This window comes from Watersipora subatra, chromosome 2 (genome assembly GCF_963576615.1).
Source record: "Watersipora subatra chromosome 2, tzWatSuba1.1, whole genome shotgun sequence".
Classification (NCBI taxonomy): domain Eukaryota; kingdom Metazoa; phylum Bryozoa; class Gymnolaemata; order Cheilostomatida; family Watersiporidae; genus Watersipora; species Watersipora subatra.
Genome location: NC_088709.1, coordinates 20,251,598 through 20,268,622, shown reverse-complemented (window position 1 = coordinate 20,268,622; position 17,025 = coordinate 20,251,598). Strand labels below are relative to the sequence as shown.

At 33.8% G+C, this 17,025-nt stretch overlaps 1 protein-coding gene across 1 annotated transcript in view; it reads left to right on the top strand.

Annotated features, from left to right (window-relative positions):
• The first annotated feature begins 2,980 nt into the window (after positions 1–2,980).
• Positions 2,981–17,025, top strand: part of LOC137387032 (zinc finger protein 26-like) — an 81,103-nt gene continuing 67,058 nt past the window's right edge. The window contains exon 1 of the mRNA XM_068073314.1: positions 2,981–3,621. Within this exon, the coding sequence (XP_067929415.1) occupies positions 2,981–3,621 (641 nt within the window). The remainder of the gene's footprint in view (positions 3,622–17,025) is intronic.

Here is a 17,025-nt window from a genome sequence, read left to right as displayed (position 1 = left end):
ATATTTTCATAGAATTCATCTCAACATAATAAATATACAAGACAATTAACGTTGTTATATTCTTTAGATGACCTCTCATATTTATTGTAGGAGTTACAAAAGTGAGAACAGAGCTAGGATCTGATGTTGGTGCTGATAACCTCTACCCAACTGGTTAGTTAAAGATCAGATAATTATGTCAACTGCTGTTGATTAACTCTGTTGTCTGTTAGTTGAATGAATATAATAATTACCTTCCTCTATTGTCTCACAAACTGGTTCATTAGTAAAACTAAAATACTAAATCCTACTACATTGTATTGTGTCATTCTCTATTAAGTCACAGACCTTTTCATAGATGTTATTTTTAGTACTAGTTGTCAGAGGACTTCAGTTTTATACAGCCAGTTTTTTTTGTCTTGGTTGCTATATCAACATGTGCACCATTGGTCTTAACAATGCTATATTGGTATAACATCTCAACAGTTGGTGGATGCGACGTTTGCAGTGGTCATTATCATTTTGAATGTATTTGCTCATGGCTAAAATAGACAATAACATATTTTGTTTTGTATTCATGTGAAAAAGTGGAGCCATTTGCGAAGCATTTTTAAAACTCACTTTTGAAAGATTATGACAGGAATGAGTTTTATAAGCTTGAGTTTATCGGTTGGCCATGTTTAGCTCATGGTCTTCACAAACACATGACCAAAGCATGGATGACCTGATCTTGACCCTATCCGAAAGTTAACTACTGGTTTCTTGAAAATATAAAATTGTGTATCTATCGAATTGTCACATGATGGCACTTGTCCTTCAAGTTAGCATTTTACCACATTCAGAATAAATTGGGATGAAACACTTTATGAGCTTCATTTTTGCATATGTTTTAACTTACTTTGGTAGCCTTTTCTAGTCTTTGTATTAGAATTCATAGAATACACGCTTACCAACCTTCTAGGTTTGCTTTATTACCAATATGTACTAGCTGACTCCAAGTAAGTACATTTCGAGTAAAACTGCTGATTACTGTAAGACTTCTAATGGAACGCCACCTCTATTTCAACGTCACTTCTGTTTAACCGTCACTATGAGAGAAATGTTGAAAAATAAAGGGCCACCTTCTATGTCTACACCACTTCCATTTGACCGCCACTTTGACAATTGTTGATTGTTATGAAACCATTATATGGAGTGATTAGTAGAAAAGTTTCCACAAAATCGTATTAAAAATGTATCGTTTACGCTAATAACAATATTTTTTGTTGTTGTCCAACTCAAAACCTTTCCACTTTTTTCGTTGAAACTTTGAAAACAACACTAAGGAAATAATGATTAGCTTTCCGTGCTAATAGTAGTTCCTTGTAAACGCTGTTTTGATACTTTGAAGTATATGTATAGAAAAAGACGGTTTAGATTTATGATGATAGATGAACGACTGGATTTAGGCCAATAGTTACAATTAGTTAGCAAAACTGTTACGCATTGCATTTGTGCTGAATGCAATGCGTAGAAGTGGATTATAATACAGTTCAGTACAATTTCTTTGACAAAAAACTTGTTTGTACGAAAATATCAACTAGTTTGGCGTTGCAGAATTATAGTTGAGGTCCAAAGACATTGTGGAATGTATTGGACAATCAGAAAATGTTTTTTCCATCTCAAGCAACAATCAGAACGCAGCGATGTGAGCAAACGATGCCAATATTTTAGTTTTAATTACTTTAATTTTTGTTTCTATGTGTAATAAAAGTGTGATTCATTTATATCTCTTGTTAATCAATATATTTTTGTAGCTATTGATAGGTTATCATTATATAACTTATGAACTTGCAGATTCATAGCGTATAATTTGGCAGCATCATTGCAGTAGTCTGATCTTACGGTTTATCGACGCTCGTAACTCCTCTTCTATTGCACATAAAAAGCTACCTTTAGCTGTAAACTGTAGCAAACACACCAATGAGTGTTATGAGTTTTTAATGAATCATTGGTGCATGAAAATTTAAAATAAAAGTATTTCTTCAAAGTTAGAATAAAATAAAAATGGAAAGCTGCAACAAATCGTCAAACAGGACACATGCTATAATATTACTGCAGGTTAATTGCAAGAAATAGATATTAACTGGTAGATATACTTCTCCGTTTCTCAGTGTATATTTATTAAGGGACCTTTAAGAAGTTGGAGGTAATTTAACAGATTTATTGCATTCAAAACGTTTCATATTGCACCATCGGAAAGAGAGGGCAAACTATAGGCGGCAACCGCTTCTCCCGTAAAATGGATAAATTTATCTTTTAATAATTTTGACAAGCTGATTAAAAAATACAACGCCAGCTTCTATTTAAACACCTCTTCTAATTGACTGTCACAATAAAGGTGGGATAGAAAAAATCAAGCGCCATGGCGTTCAACTAGAGGTTTTACATTATATCAACTTATTCAGAAAGGATAGGTAGACTTGAGTTTCACACAAAGGTTTTTTGTTCAAAATACATCTAGAGGCTGTTATTGTTATTTGTCTATATCAAAGATGTGGTTGTTGCAGCAGGAGGTAAGAGAGAAGGAACATAGATAGGAACATATTTAAATTTGGTTGTCTGAAAACTCCTTCCCTAATAAATGCTTTACATCTTATGGTTGTTCCTTGACCTTATACTGTTTGTTTAAATTATTACATACAGTTTATTAAGCATAGTTGCAATGAAAACTCTCTAAGGAATTTTTAATATTACTTGCAGGATATGAATGAGATTTTGATGATATAACAATTCTTGACTGTACCATACCACTAAGCTTGTGCCCAAAAAACTATTAACTTGTATTATAGGTAAAAAACGTGGACGGAAATCTTTTCAAAGAGATCAGAATAATATATCTGGAAGATTGTTATACACTACCACTGTAAAGACAAAAATAAAAAGTTTCACTGCAAGGAAACTTTTTCAGTGTGAACTATGCAGTGCTAGCTTTGTTTACCACAGCCATTTAACAAGACACATGAGGAGTCACACTAGAGAAAAACCGTTTCAGTGTAAGATATGCAGCAGTCGGTTTGCTCATCACTATCGTCTAACAACTCACATGAAGGCTCATACTGGAAAAAACCCATTTCATTGTAAGGTATGCAATAGGCGGTTTGCCCATCGCCATAATCTAACAAGTCATATGAGGATTCATACTGGAGAGAAGCCATTTCAGTGTAAGATATGCAGTAGTCGGTTTGCTGTAAGCAGTGCTCTAACATGTCATATGAGGACTCACACTGGAGAGAAACCATATCAGTGCAAGATATGCAGTAATCGTTTTGCTGTAAGCAGTAATCTAACAGGTCATATGAGAACTCACACTGGAGAGAAGCCTTTTCAGTGCAAGATATGCAGTAGTCGGTTCGCTCATCGTCAACCCCTTACAAGTCATATGCGGACTCACACTGGAGAGAAACCATATCAGTGCAGGATATGCAGTAGTCGGTTTGCTCAAAGCAGTAATCTAACCAGTCATATGAGGACTCACACTGGAGAGAAGCCTTTTCAGTGCAAGATATGCAGTAGTCGGTTCGCTCGTAGCAATAATGTAACAACTCACATGAAGGTTCATACTGGAGAGAAGCTCCTTCAGTGCAAGATATGCAGTAGTCGGTTTGCTAGTCGCCATAATCTAAGACGTCATACGAGGACTCACACTGAAGAGAAACCATTTCAATGTAAAATATGCAGTAGTAATTTTACTCAACGCTATCAATTCAAAACGCACATGAAAACTCATACATGATTTGAGTCATTTAACTATAAGACATACAAATGTACATGTTCAAATGTATTTGGATACACTCATATACTTGGATATGGTTGAATAAGTATTGTATTGTGAGTCGTCTTTTTGTGGTGTGATAACATCTGTGGTATATCGAGCTATGATTAAATTATCTATGTGTGGTAAACTATACTTAGCTTTGTGTTAAAAAATTACACGCATGTTTTTTTATAAAATGGCAAATCTAGGTTCAGTTTGGTTGGACCGAATTGAACACGACTAACAACTGCAACTTTTTGGACATGGGTACATTGGCTGATACTTCCGGCCAAACCTGCTGATGTTGTAAACGTCGAATAATTACTTTTGTAATTAAATATTTGTAGCATTTTTAATCTTAATAGTGCATGAAATTTCTTACATACCTGCTGAGCAATAGTTCACAAAACAGCTAAGGTTTCTGGTTACATTTATTATTTAATTTTTTAGTCAATATTCAGCTTCATTGTGTGTCTTTCTGGCCTTCTTAATAGTATCCACCGCTGCAGATAACATTAAAGATTCTGGTTTCAAAGCTTGTTTAATTATGGAATATATTGTGTATAAGCCGCCAACATGTATAGGCTTCACATCGAGCTTTAAAGGTTTACTAGCAACAAAATGCATATTACGATTGTTTGGTATCGAAAGGTTCACCTTGTCTTACCCTGCTGTGTTGTAGGTGCAAAATATGTGGAAATTTGATTATTAGTTCTTAAAAGCTCAAAAAGTGGTCAGTGAATAGCAGTCATCACAAAAATGCTGTAGGTCGGAATCAATTTCTTTATCTGGCGTCCTCAAACTATTTGGTTATTATTCTGACACGTGGTGTTATTAAGTGAAATGAAAGGTCAATAAACGGCTCAATAAAAACCGTCTTGTAGCGCTAGTTCATGACAAACATTTTGGGTTCTACAGAAAAGCCTGCATCAAATAGAGATGCACCATATTTTACGTTATTGTTTTGGCTTGGTCTAATAGTCTAGTCGTAATCTGATCATATAACCCATACATCCTGCCGAACAGGACAAATAATTTCTGCACCATTTTTTATACTATCACAGGTGACCAACCTGCTGTTTGTGTTTATCAGATGATGATATGCCATCTTTCGAGCTAAGGTTTATAAGTTAAACAAATTTTCATGGTGGATTGGTTCAGTTTTAGCGCTAAAAATGACAGGATTACAATGATGATGAAATAGACGCGCAAGTACAACAGACATGGTTTTAATAAAAGCGAAAAGTATATTTGTAAAAATATTTTGGCTACTGAGGTTGCACGAAAGTGTAAACATTAGCCATCGTGTTCAACCACATCCCATTTTAGCCGTTCTGTGAAGAGGTTTCTATCTACAGCGTTTTCGTGATGGCTCTGATTAGCATTTCCACATATTTTGCACCTATAACACAGCAGAGTAAAACGTTGTGAATCTTTTGATACTAAATTCCTGTCAGGGAGATTTTGTTCCAAGTCAGTCTTTAAAGGCAGTTTTTCTATTACAGGTATACAGAGTGTATTATCCGCACCCACTGATTTTTCAGTCATTTAACAGACCGAAAAACCTCTATTTGAAAGCCACTTCTATTTGAACGCCACTTCTATTTGATTACCTCTTTAACATTGTTTGATCTGTAGGAATCCAAAATAGCCATAATAGTGGTCAGTCGGAAAGTTTGCACAAAAAGTTGCTAATAAAGACTCGGTTATAACAGTTAATTATTTGGCTGTATTTTTTCGTATCAGCAATCATGATCAAATTTTAAGGTTTTTGTTTTTTCGTTAAGTTTTTGAAATCAACACTAGACATAATTAATAACTATATCAGGCTAACAGTAGTTTCTTTTTGACTCTAACTTAATACTTTGACCTACATGTATATGTAAATCAGTTTAAATTTTCGGTGATATAATTATAAATCACTAATTTTAGGCTAAAAGTTGCGCTTAGCTTTGCTGCTTAAAGTTCATCATTTGTGTGAACTGCAACAACGGCAAAATAGCACGCATTTAATTGTGATGCAGTAAATGCTTTTTAAATATTAATCATCACTTTCAAACTTTATAGCAACTCCCGTTACCCAAATCCCAACACACTATAAACCTCTATACATCTATGAAAGGTTAAATGGAATTGCTTTGTAATTGCTTTTCTCAATAATAGAAAAATTGATGTTTTACAAAGGTCAATGATCCGAAACTGTTTGTTTGTATAAAAAAATACTTTTTTATGATGCTTTATATTTAATGTTCTTACAATGTATTTTAGGTTAAATTCAAAAGTTATTTTGCAGGAACACTCATTTTCTTAAATTTTAGTAAGTTCTGTTATTGATAAGCATATTTTGAATTATACAAATTTTGTTACTCGATCTTAAATTTTCTAGAGCTCAACTTCCGGTTCGTTTTATATTCATATTGTGTTATATAACTCTGCACTAATCTATTTTAGCTTACTAAACTGCTTTCACATTATTTAAACACCTATAACAGCAAACTAAAATAGCTAGCATTGATACAATATCAACTAGAGCCGAGAAAGCTGTATTATTGACATCAACAAACAAGCTTTTTTGTATTTGGCAACATCAGGTCTGCTATGAAGTCACCCAAAAAAGTGTTATTGGTCATATTCTGTTGTTGTAAGAGTTCTAATGAGACATTGATGAATTGGGTTAGATAGTCCAAGTAATAACAGAGCAAGAGTTAAAATTAGGTGCTGTGTTTTTTGGTTGAGAAAAATAGCGTCATAGCACTTGACAGAAAAAGGCAATGCACTAGTCAACAGTTAAAGCGGCTTTTCATACACAGGCATTCCTCAACCTATGAGCATAGTGCATTCTGGTACAGAGCTGGTACGTCTGTTCTCTTTTATTTCATATCAACTTTTTCTTTATAATATAATTAACTAGAAATTTCCTTGTTATACAGCCCACAACCAAAGTGATAATGGAAAAAGAAACGGTACTGCTGGTTGTTGAAAGAGTAGTTGTAAGCAAAAACTGACAAGGTTTAGTGTAAATGAGAGCTGTTCGAGATGATACAAAATAAATTTGAGAGAGCACGACTCCAAAAAGGTGCTACTAACAATTTTGTTTGGAGGTAAATTAGGGTTGAAACCAGGTATATGGGTAATCGGTTAATTGTTGGTATTACAGTTGTATTTGGTAGGGTAATATAAATAGATATATAATGGTGAAAAAGTTCTATTTTAGAAGTGTAAGTATAGAGAGATGTTGGGAATGTTGTGAATGGAAAGTATATGGGGAATGTCAAGTTGTATATAAAGTAATAGAAATGGAATAATGGTATATGATATGGAATAATGTTGTAAAGAGATTTATATGTAGGCCCTATATAATTATGCAAAGTATTTTGTATAAAAACTAATAACGAAGGAAACATATAATAATAGAAATATACAAAAGGCGACATATGATGTGTTTCGAAAAAGTTCATATAGAAAATAGTAGAAATAGTTCTGTTGGTTAAGTTAGTATTAGACATATGTAGAGAGTGACAGCTCAATAGTGCTCTTAGGTACATGTGCATAAATTTTGACAGTGGCTGTAGAAACGGATGGTTTTCACAATGTTTAATTTGTTTTTATTGTTATACTGTTTTCAGAATCTGTTCTTTTAATTCCTGATTTTTCAATTTAAGTAAAAGAGATGTTGATAAGATAGATGTAGCCTGGGCATGGCTCTCGTGGGGATTGGGAGAGAGAGTCTGGGACACATAGCAACACGCAGGGAAGACAACTCTAAAAGTCGACTTCTGAAGTCGCTAATATCACAATCGTTATTTCCGAAGGAGTATCATGTGACCGTCTTATTTATGATCTACGTGAGTATTATGTATTATTTTTAATATGAATTGGCATCAAACAAAGGCTGGTTAGTAAGTATAAAATGTTGGTTGCATAATAAATCAATCACGAGGGTTATATTATTTCATATGTTCAACTCATTATGTTTTGATTTAATTATAATAAAAAATTAAATCAATTGAATAAAAAAATCCACAACAACAATACAAACATGGCAAACGAATAGCAATAGAACAACAAAAATGAATCGTACACTGCTAGTAAAAAAAAATTTATCTAGTAAAAAGTAATCTCAGTTTTATTTTACTCGCGAGTATTATGATTACTGGCGACAGTTATTATGAACAACTCGGACCTACCATTGCAAAACGGTGCCATCTGAAAGCAAATACTTTTTTCGAAGCCAGTAGGAAGAACTATAAATTGGTCAAAGCATGCGATAATATGTTGTAAAGCTTGAAACTGTTCTGGTCTCAGTCTGACTATGCCTAGCTTTAATAGTAGTTTTTGCATTGTTTCATTTTTTATCAGTACGTATAGGAAATGAAACTGCTAACGTGACAACCCAAAAGAATAGTAACCTATGGTTCTTATCGTTTTATTCTCAAACGGGTTGTTACGTAACCACCCAGCCTATCAAAAGTATAGGGCGTTTTACTAGATCAAGTCACGTGACTGGGATAATAGGCTTTTAAACGCCCCACATCTAATACATCGTGAGACCCGAATCTAACGACACGCTTCCATTAGTATCAGTCTGAGCATCATATGTAACATATGTTGCTCGTTTTGCGGAATTTATTTTACTTTTTTTTGCTATGTGTCCCAGGCTCTCTCTCCCAATCCCCCACGAAAGCCATGCCCAGGCTAAGATAGATGTATGTGAGCACATCTTAAGTCTCATTTGTTAGTTAACACTTCTGTATACTTTCTCTTTGTAATACTTTCTTTTTGTTATTATTGTGGTTTCCTATAAGCAGACCTTTGATATAATAGAACATTAACTAGCTAACAGCTACTAAACTACTCACAATCTAATTTTCATTCAAACCAAACCTTAACCGCAAATCATATCACAAACAATATTATCATCATTACCACCCGTATAGAAGCTCACCTTTTTGCATTATTTTGTTTTATTTTTAGGTATGTTAGATGTGAGACTTTATCCTCGTATAGTCTGAATACCATCTTACTGAGTATTTCTACATAAGGTTTAATGTATTAAAACTTATTGAAAGAATACAGTGAACATTATGGATGTAAGTGTTTTCAAACTTTCAAACTTAATCTCCCATTTGATCCCCCAATCCGCCACATCATAAAGCAGGCGTGATTTCTGGATGAGGCACAATAATTAGTCTTTTTAATGGTTAACACCGGACATTGTTAGCCAAACTCTACTAATTTATGCATTATCAATAGTAAGGATTATGACATTTTTGGGATTTGTAAAAAGATATAAAAACTCAGCCTGACCAATTGTCCTACTTATATTTTTGATAGTTTGATGATAAAACTGAGCCTTTTGATAGTTTGATGCCTGCATTTGTGCCAAGAGTTGTCTATATAGGTCACAGCTGACTTGATTTGATCAAAACTTATTGGTTAGATATTGGTACTTACTATTACAGCTGATGTGTTTCAAACTTCACATGATGAAGTGTTGAGGTGTAAGTGAGTTGTGGCATGTAAAAATTCTGCGCAACTGGTATACCAGCAGTGCTATTCATCACCGTAAATAAATCCTTATTATAGATCGGCCAAGCCAAAAGCGTTTTCAGAGCTTACCGCCCAGTGTGGCAGTATAAATTTAAGTTCAGTCCACGCAATGGTACACAGACAGAAACTGAATTAGCTTTTGTTCTTGGCATTGAGAAAAAAGAGGATCAGTTCCCAAATTTTACATAATCTCCAGCGACATTGCATTTTTCTATAAACAACTGCTCAATCATGAACTGAAGCTTGAAAGACAGAGTACCAAGTATCAACAAAGCTACTTCTTTGTTTTGATCAGAGCCGTATAGTTTCACAGAGTTCCGCGACCAGCGGAAGCGTATATGGGAGCTCACACGTTTCCAAACAAACAGGCCACGTCAACTATCTTTATGTACCGCAAGTTATAATAGAGAGGTCGCAACATTAACCAACAAAGATTACTCTCATTGGCAGTTGCTTTAAACTTGATTGTTGTATCATACATCATTTGAAAGAGGACAAAATCTACTACAAGGAATTCCAATTTTTTTAAATGAAAGAAACGCAAAAGATTGAGAAGTTAAAAGCGAAGTAAGAATATTCCATTAGAGATCAGTTTGTCGATCGGGTTTGTTTGGAAACAAGCGTTTGTGTTTCCAGTTTTGGATGGGGACTCTGAAGCTATACGGCTCTGGTTTTGATAATGTCATATAACGCGGCACAATCACGCTTTCTTTACTTCTCTCACAAGAGCTTTTGGGTGCTAATTTCCTCTCAAGCACGGCTTTATGGGCGTTTTGTTAGCCAGTCTTAATTTTGATTTATAAGGCTTGCCAGGTTTTCAATTTTCAACAATTTACTGTCAGAAAGTTGCTTGCGGTACAACCACAATTTCCAATTAGTGGCCACCATAAATATACCGCTTCAATAATGAACTTGTCAATCAATTGAATAGTCGGCTGATAACATGCAGTAGAAATGGCACCACATTGCATGATTATATTCGTCTCAATGTTCAAAGGCAGGAACACTACCACCAAAGCTTCCGAAAAGTTGGATATGGAAGCAATTACCAAAAAATGAATTAAACTTAGATACATGTTCCTACTGAGAATGCCATGTAAAGAAGAAAAAACCATAAGTTTCTATTAAGCTCCTACAAAAAACTAACAAGCATTAAACATGACACCACTGTCCTACTAGAGCAGATACACAATGGGACCAACCAACAATATTTGCCATCGCTTTTACATACCATAAGTTTTCTCCTAAGATCAGAAAGCTAAATCTAACAGACAGATGCTGTGTGCACCCCAGCCTACTTTTGACCGATTCTTTTACAGTTTTTTTACTGATTGCAAATTATATCGTGTGAACAGAACAAACAAGACTGAGACTGATATTGTCCAGAGATAAATTTTATCAGGCAGTGCCCAATCAGTGGCCGATTCTAGGTTGATATTTAATTTGAGTAGCCAATGAAATAATTTTCACAGCGAGTTACACATTGTAATTTAAAGAGAACACCATACTTGTCTTAACATTTGCGTATGTTTTTGGCATAGCTTCACTCATCAGTAACAAAAGCCTATGGAAAATTGCTCGTTAGCACCCATGAAAGGCTGCCATCAACTGAATTGTTGCTCAGGTTCAATTATCATAGCAACGGCATGCTAATTGAAGCATCTGCTTCAATTATTATGCTGTTGTTATAATAGTTGAAGCACATTATGTTAGCAAAAGATCATCCTCCCTATGATTTTCCATTGTTAGTTTTGAGCCAAGCAGTGCAAAATAATCCAAAAACCAAAAAAAGCTTAATGTCGATTAAATTAGGCAAGCTAGATTATTTATAATCATTTCAAATTACCATAAGAATCATTTTTCAAATAACTCTCAGCAGGTACAAGATGCTGAACCATAGTAATACTTTTCCAAGTTGTTAAATTTTACATTTTCAGGCTCAGGCCTTTACAAGCAAAAGCCAGCAGTCAGGACATTTATTTTAGCTTTTTCATTAATATCCAATAAGTTTATTGCAAAGATGAAGCTGCCTGTTTTCGACGTGGCTTTAATTTTATAAAATTACTTTTGTAATTTCACAAGATAAGCTTAAACTTTTATGTATCTAATTAATATACTTCAGGTTTTATAGTATGATAGCACAATACATGAACCTGAGATGATCTTCTAGGAAGATTTGGCAAGCATAAAATAAGCTAACCCTTCATGTACAACTAGTTAGAATTAGCTTAGTAAAAAATCTCATATAAAGGTAAATTTTGCTTTGTGCAACTGAGAGTTGTCCTCTCTGCTTCATAAGAGCAACAATAAGCTCCGCCTCACTGTCGTAGCGATCCAAACAATCGCACACACGATATTATAGGAACTAGTAACACGTGCTTTGAACCGTAGAGTTAGAACAAGTTTAGAACAAGTTTTCTCGGTAAGTTTAAGTTGGGGAACTATTTCGTAAGAGATTGAAACACTAACTTATCATTTCTTTTTTACCATGTCGGAGAGCTTAAATATATTTTACTAGCATAAAGTACACAAAATGGTTTTTGCAATACTCATACATATTGACATCGTATTTACACCTTTTGCCATTAGTTACGCTCAAGCCTGCCAACCCAAGAGTGGGGGAGTGGGGCAATGCTTGAGATTTGGTTTTGGGGCAAGTGATGCATCAATGATAGTGTATATAAAATTGTGGAAATTTTGGCAAAAATCTCACGCATTTCTCAATCATTTTCATTTTTCCATTGGGGTGATTGCGTGAGTCTCACGCCCAATGCATGAGAGTTGGCAGGTATGGTTACGTTTTGTATATATATAGATATATATATATTTGTATATATAATATGTATAAGTGGAACTTCACTCTATATGTTAAACATTTTATTACTAATAGTTTCATGTGGTACAATAATGTGGTACGTATAACTGGTGTGTGAAATTCATTTTAGACATTTTATCTGAAGAGTGTGATACTTATTGTACCACATGAAACTATTAATAATAAAATGTTTAACTTATAGAGTGAAGCTCCACTTATACATACTTTATAATTTAGCTCTGATTTATCATTGAGCACTCTGTAATGAACTGTGCAGCATCTACTTTGTCTATATATATATATATATATATATATATCCTTGACTTTTAACTTAGTGCAAACTTTTAAACACTGAACAAAGTATTGCTACTTTTATTATCAGTCTTAAAATATTCCCTAGTATTGAATTATGTATATTTGATTTCTATTTATAATAAAGTCTCAACTTTTGAGTTTCTTTGACACATTATAAAAATGGTTTTGCTTTGGATCAGTTTACGCATGTTGCTATACTCATGAGAGCACTCTATTGCTGCTACTTGTAAACTAAACTAAAGGAAGGCGTAGTAGCAATCTGCCAAATTATTTTACAAACATTTATATAAAAATTGTCTTTATTTGAAGTAGTTCACTCATGTTTGTCACACTCAGGAAGGAAAACTAGAGCTGCTCGATTACAAATGCATATCTGTATCGTTGTTAATATCTGATTAACTATAAGCTGAGCTATCTAAAAAACTTGAGACTGAAAAAACCTAAAAAACGTAACAGACAAAGAAAAATCACATGGTACAACCCACCATTCAGCGCCAATGTTGCAACCAATATTGGACAAAATTTCTTCAGCATAGTTACAACATGTTTCCCAAAGAAACACCCACTCCAAGCACTATTTAATAGACAAACCTTAAAACTGAGCTACTCAGTAATGCCAAAAATGAAAACAATCATTGATGGGAGCAACAAAACCCTTAATAAAACCAGTACACTACAAAAAAAAGACAATGAAAAAAGTTGCAATTGCAGACAAAAGAACAACTGCTCTTTGGAAGGAAAATGCAGAGCCAAAAATGTGATATATCAAGCAACAGTAAGCAACAATACAAACAACCACATAGCGACTTACATAGGACTTTGCTCGACCGAATTTAAAACTAGATACAGCAACCATAAAGCCTCGTTTAACCACAAAAACAAACAACACCACACAGAATTGAGCAAGCACATTTGGAAGTTGAAAGAAAACAACTCAACATACAACATAACATGGAAAATATTAGCTCAAGCACAACCATATACAAACAAAACAAAACGATGCAAATTACGTTTACGTGAAAAATACTTCATAATACGCAAACCACACTTAGGCACATTAAATAAAAGAAATGAACTGACTTCTAATTGCAGACATGCTAGGAGTTATCTTCTAGGTTACACTTAGCACTAAATTACATGATTAACACAGCGAGCCCATATCTGATATTTTGGCACATTCGGTAAAGCTTTTCATTTTAGTACAATTGCGTCTGAGGAGTGCTTCGCACAAAACAAATTTGTAACGCAAATACTAAGTTTACTTTTTTCGCAATAATTTTTCAAATATATATATAGGTAATATATATATATTTGAAAAATTATTGCGAAAAAAGTAAACTTTTAGTATTTGCGTTACAAATTTGTTTTGTGCGAAGCACTCCTCAGACGCAATTGTACTAAAATGAAAAGCTTTACCGAATGTGCCAAAATATCAGAAATGGGCTCGCTGTGTCAATCATGTAATTTAGTGCTAAGTGTAACCTAGAAGATAACTCCTAGCATGTCTGCAATTAGAAGTCAATTCATTTTTTTTATTTAATGTGCCTAAGTGTGGTTTGCGTATTATGAAGTATTTTTCACGTAAACATAATTTGCATCGTTTTGTTTTGTTTGTATATGGTTGTGCTTGAGCTAATATTTTCCATGTTATATTGTATGTTGAGTTGTTTTCTTTCAACTTCCAAATGTGCTTGCTCAATTCTGTGTGGTGTTGTTTGTTTTTGTGGTTAAACGAGGCTTTATGGTTGCTGTATCTAGTTTTAAATTCGGTTGAGCAAAGTCCTATGTAAGTCGCTATGTGGTTGTTTGTATTGTTGCTTTCTGTTGCTTGATATATCACATTTTTGGCTCTGTGTTAAAAAAGTTTGCGGCACTAATATCGTCTAGTTCAGCTGAGCAGAAGAAAAGTAGAGGTCAGAAGATAATGTGGAAGATATTGAACATCCAATAAATGTTCCTTTTCATTGACAAGAACAATCACAACACAACTGCCTGAGCAAATAATGCAAATATTTTTGTTTCGAAACTATTAATTTTGGTTTCTGCATGTATTATAAGTTTGGTTCGGTTTTTTCACTGGTTCTTGATCAAATATTTATTGCATTTCATAGATTAATCATTTTGTAACTTTTAAGTCTGCAGATTTTTAGCAAGTTATTTGACAGAATCTTTCCGCTAGCCTTAACTCGGCTTGCTATGAAGTGACTTTTTTCTATTGCTCATAAAAAGCCGGTTTTGGTGCGAAGGGTAGCAAACATATAAATGAGTGCAATGACCTTTTATGCAACATTGTTAACTATAGTTATAAAAAGAAAAATATGCTTTCAAATTTTGAATGAAATAAAAAAGTTTAAGTTCTTACAATCTGCAAACCGTCGCACAGGCTGTATTATCATCCAGTTCTTCCCGACGAAGAGTGCAAAATGTAGACGACATTTGCTACGCTCCTGAAGAGGTTTAAATTTACTTTCCCAAATGCCAATGAGCTACTTAAAAATACCAAGTCTCTAATTGGAATGCCACCTCCATCTGACAGCTTATATTATAAAAAAGCTGAATAGTAGAGCGCCATTGCATCAAAATGCAGCTTTTACAGTATATTTTTAGTAATTATAAGTTTCTACTTCAATGTTTACCATTATCTGCCCAACTACATGTATAAGGTGAATTTTTATTTATTTATTTACAAGTGGACTTCATTCATAAAAAGCTAGTTATCCACAATCGTTTGCGTGGAAACATGGATTTTACATAATTTAGTCTTACACTCTCTTATTCAGATAAGCTTATCTTTCCTTATCATGTCTGCCGTGAAAACTGTGTTAGTAAAATCAGACCCCGAAGCAGAGAATTTTAGTGACAGTCTCTATCCAACAGGTTAGTTAGAGAGTTTACTAAACTATGTATGTTATAAATATTATTGTTCTTAAGAATGTTTGCAATTTGTAGTCATGTTTTTCATACCCATTTCTTTCTTATTCCTGCCATAAGTAGCCATGTTATCTGTGCGCATGTCGTATTTATCAATGTTCTCTGTAGCCATGCTTAATTGATCAATTTGTCTATTTGTGTTTCTTCTTTAGCCATGTCCTTTTTAAGCTTGTTTGCTATCTTTATTTCTTTTATAGTCATGTCTAGTATAGCTATATTCTCCGTAGACGTAACTGAACACTTCTAATTGAGCGCCAACCTCTAATGGAATGCCACCTTTATTTGAACAGGATCTCCATTTGGCCGCCACTAAAGGAGAAAGATAGAAAAATCAAGCGCCACCTTTAAATTCACTGTCACCCCTATTTGACCACCACTTTGACATTATTTGATCTTTATGAGTCCATAATAGCAAGTGATCAGTGAAAAAGTATACTCAAAATCGTACTAACAATGACTTGGTTACGTGAAAAACGATTATTTGTTTTTGTTTTTTTTCTGTTCTTATTGACATCTATTTTTTTAACTCAAAAGGTTTCTGAAGTTTTTTTCGTTAAAACTTTAAAAGCAACATCAAACAAATAATTAATATCTGTATCAGGCTAATAGTAGTTGTTTGATTAATGTGGTCCTGATACTTCGACGAATGTGAAAAACGGTTTACATTTGTGATCATTTATGAATGACTATAGTTAGGATAAAAGATGTGCTTTGCGATGCTGCTACAAGCTTATCGCTTGTGTGAAATGCAACGCGTAAATTTTTTGCTACAATCAAACATTTATTTGGACGCTAGTCAATTGTTCATGAATATACATTTGTAGCGTTTGATAAATTATTATTGTACAACTTATAAATTACCATGTTTTGGTCTCAAACTGTACCAAAGACATCCATGAGTGCAATGAGATATTATGCAACATTAACTATAGTTATAAAGGGAAAAATATGCCATACAAACTTGAAATAAAATATTTGCAGCATTGTTAAATATACAGTAGTTATAAAGCAACATCATTAAATATAGTTATAAAACAAAAATTTACTTTCAAATTTTTTCATGCAATAAAAGATTTAAAGCACCAGACAGTTGCAAAATAATATCATCGAAGGTTCACTGTAACCAATAAATATCGACTGTTGGATATGTTTCTCGGTTCCCAAAACATATTTATATAGCGATCCTTGACACGTTAGCAGATTAATTGCAATCAAATGGGTTAATTTTGCGGTCCAAAGGAACGTGCTCAATATATATCACATTCACTTCACCAAGAAAAGGGTTAAATTTATCTTCCCTAAATCCTGATGAGCGTTTTTTAAAAACAACACCAGCCTCTTTTTAACGCCAGTTCCAGTTGACCGCCCACTTTAGAAAACGGGTAAAACAATAGAATGGCATTGAGTTCAAATAGAGGTTTTACGATATCGTATTTTCCCATGCCTGCTATAACCTGACCCCCTCAAGTTACATTCTATTGTAACTACATACTTTTCTATTGTGATGCTTTAACCAGCCAGCTTGAAGTACTGGTTAGGCTTGTCTTTTTGGATAGGTCCACTGAATCAATGTTTGTAGGTAGTAAATTATAAATACATTATATTGTAGATATCGAGGTTAAAGTGGAACCTGATGATT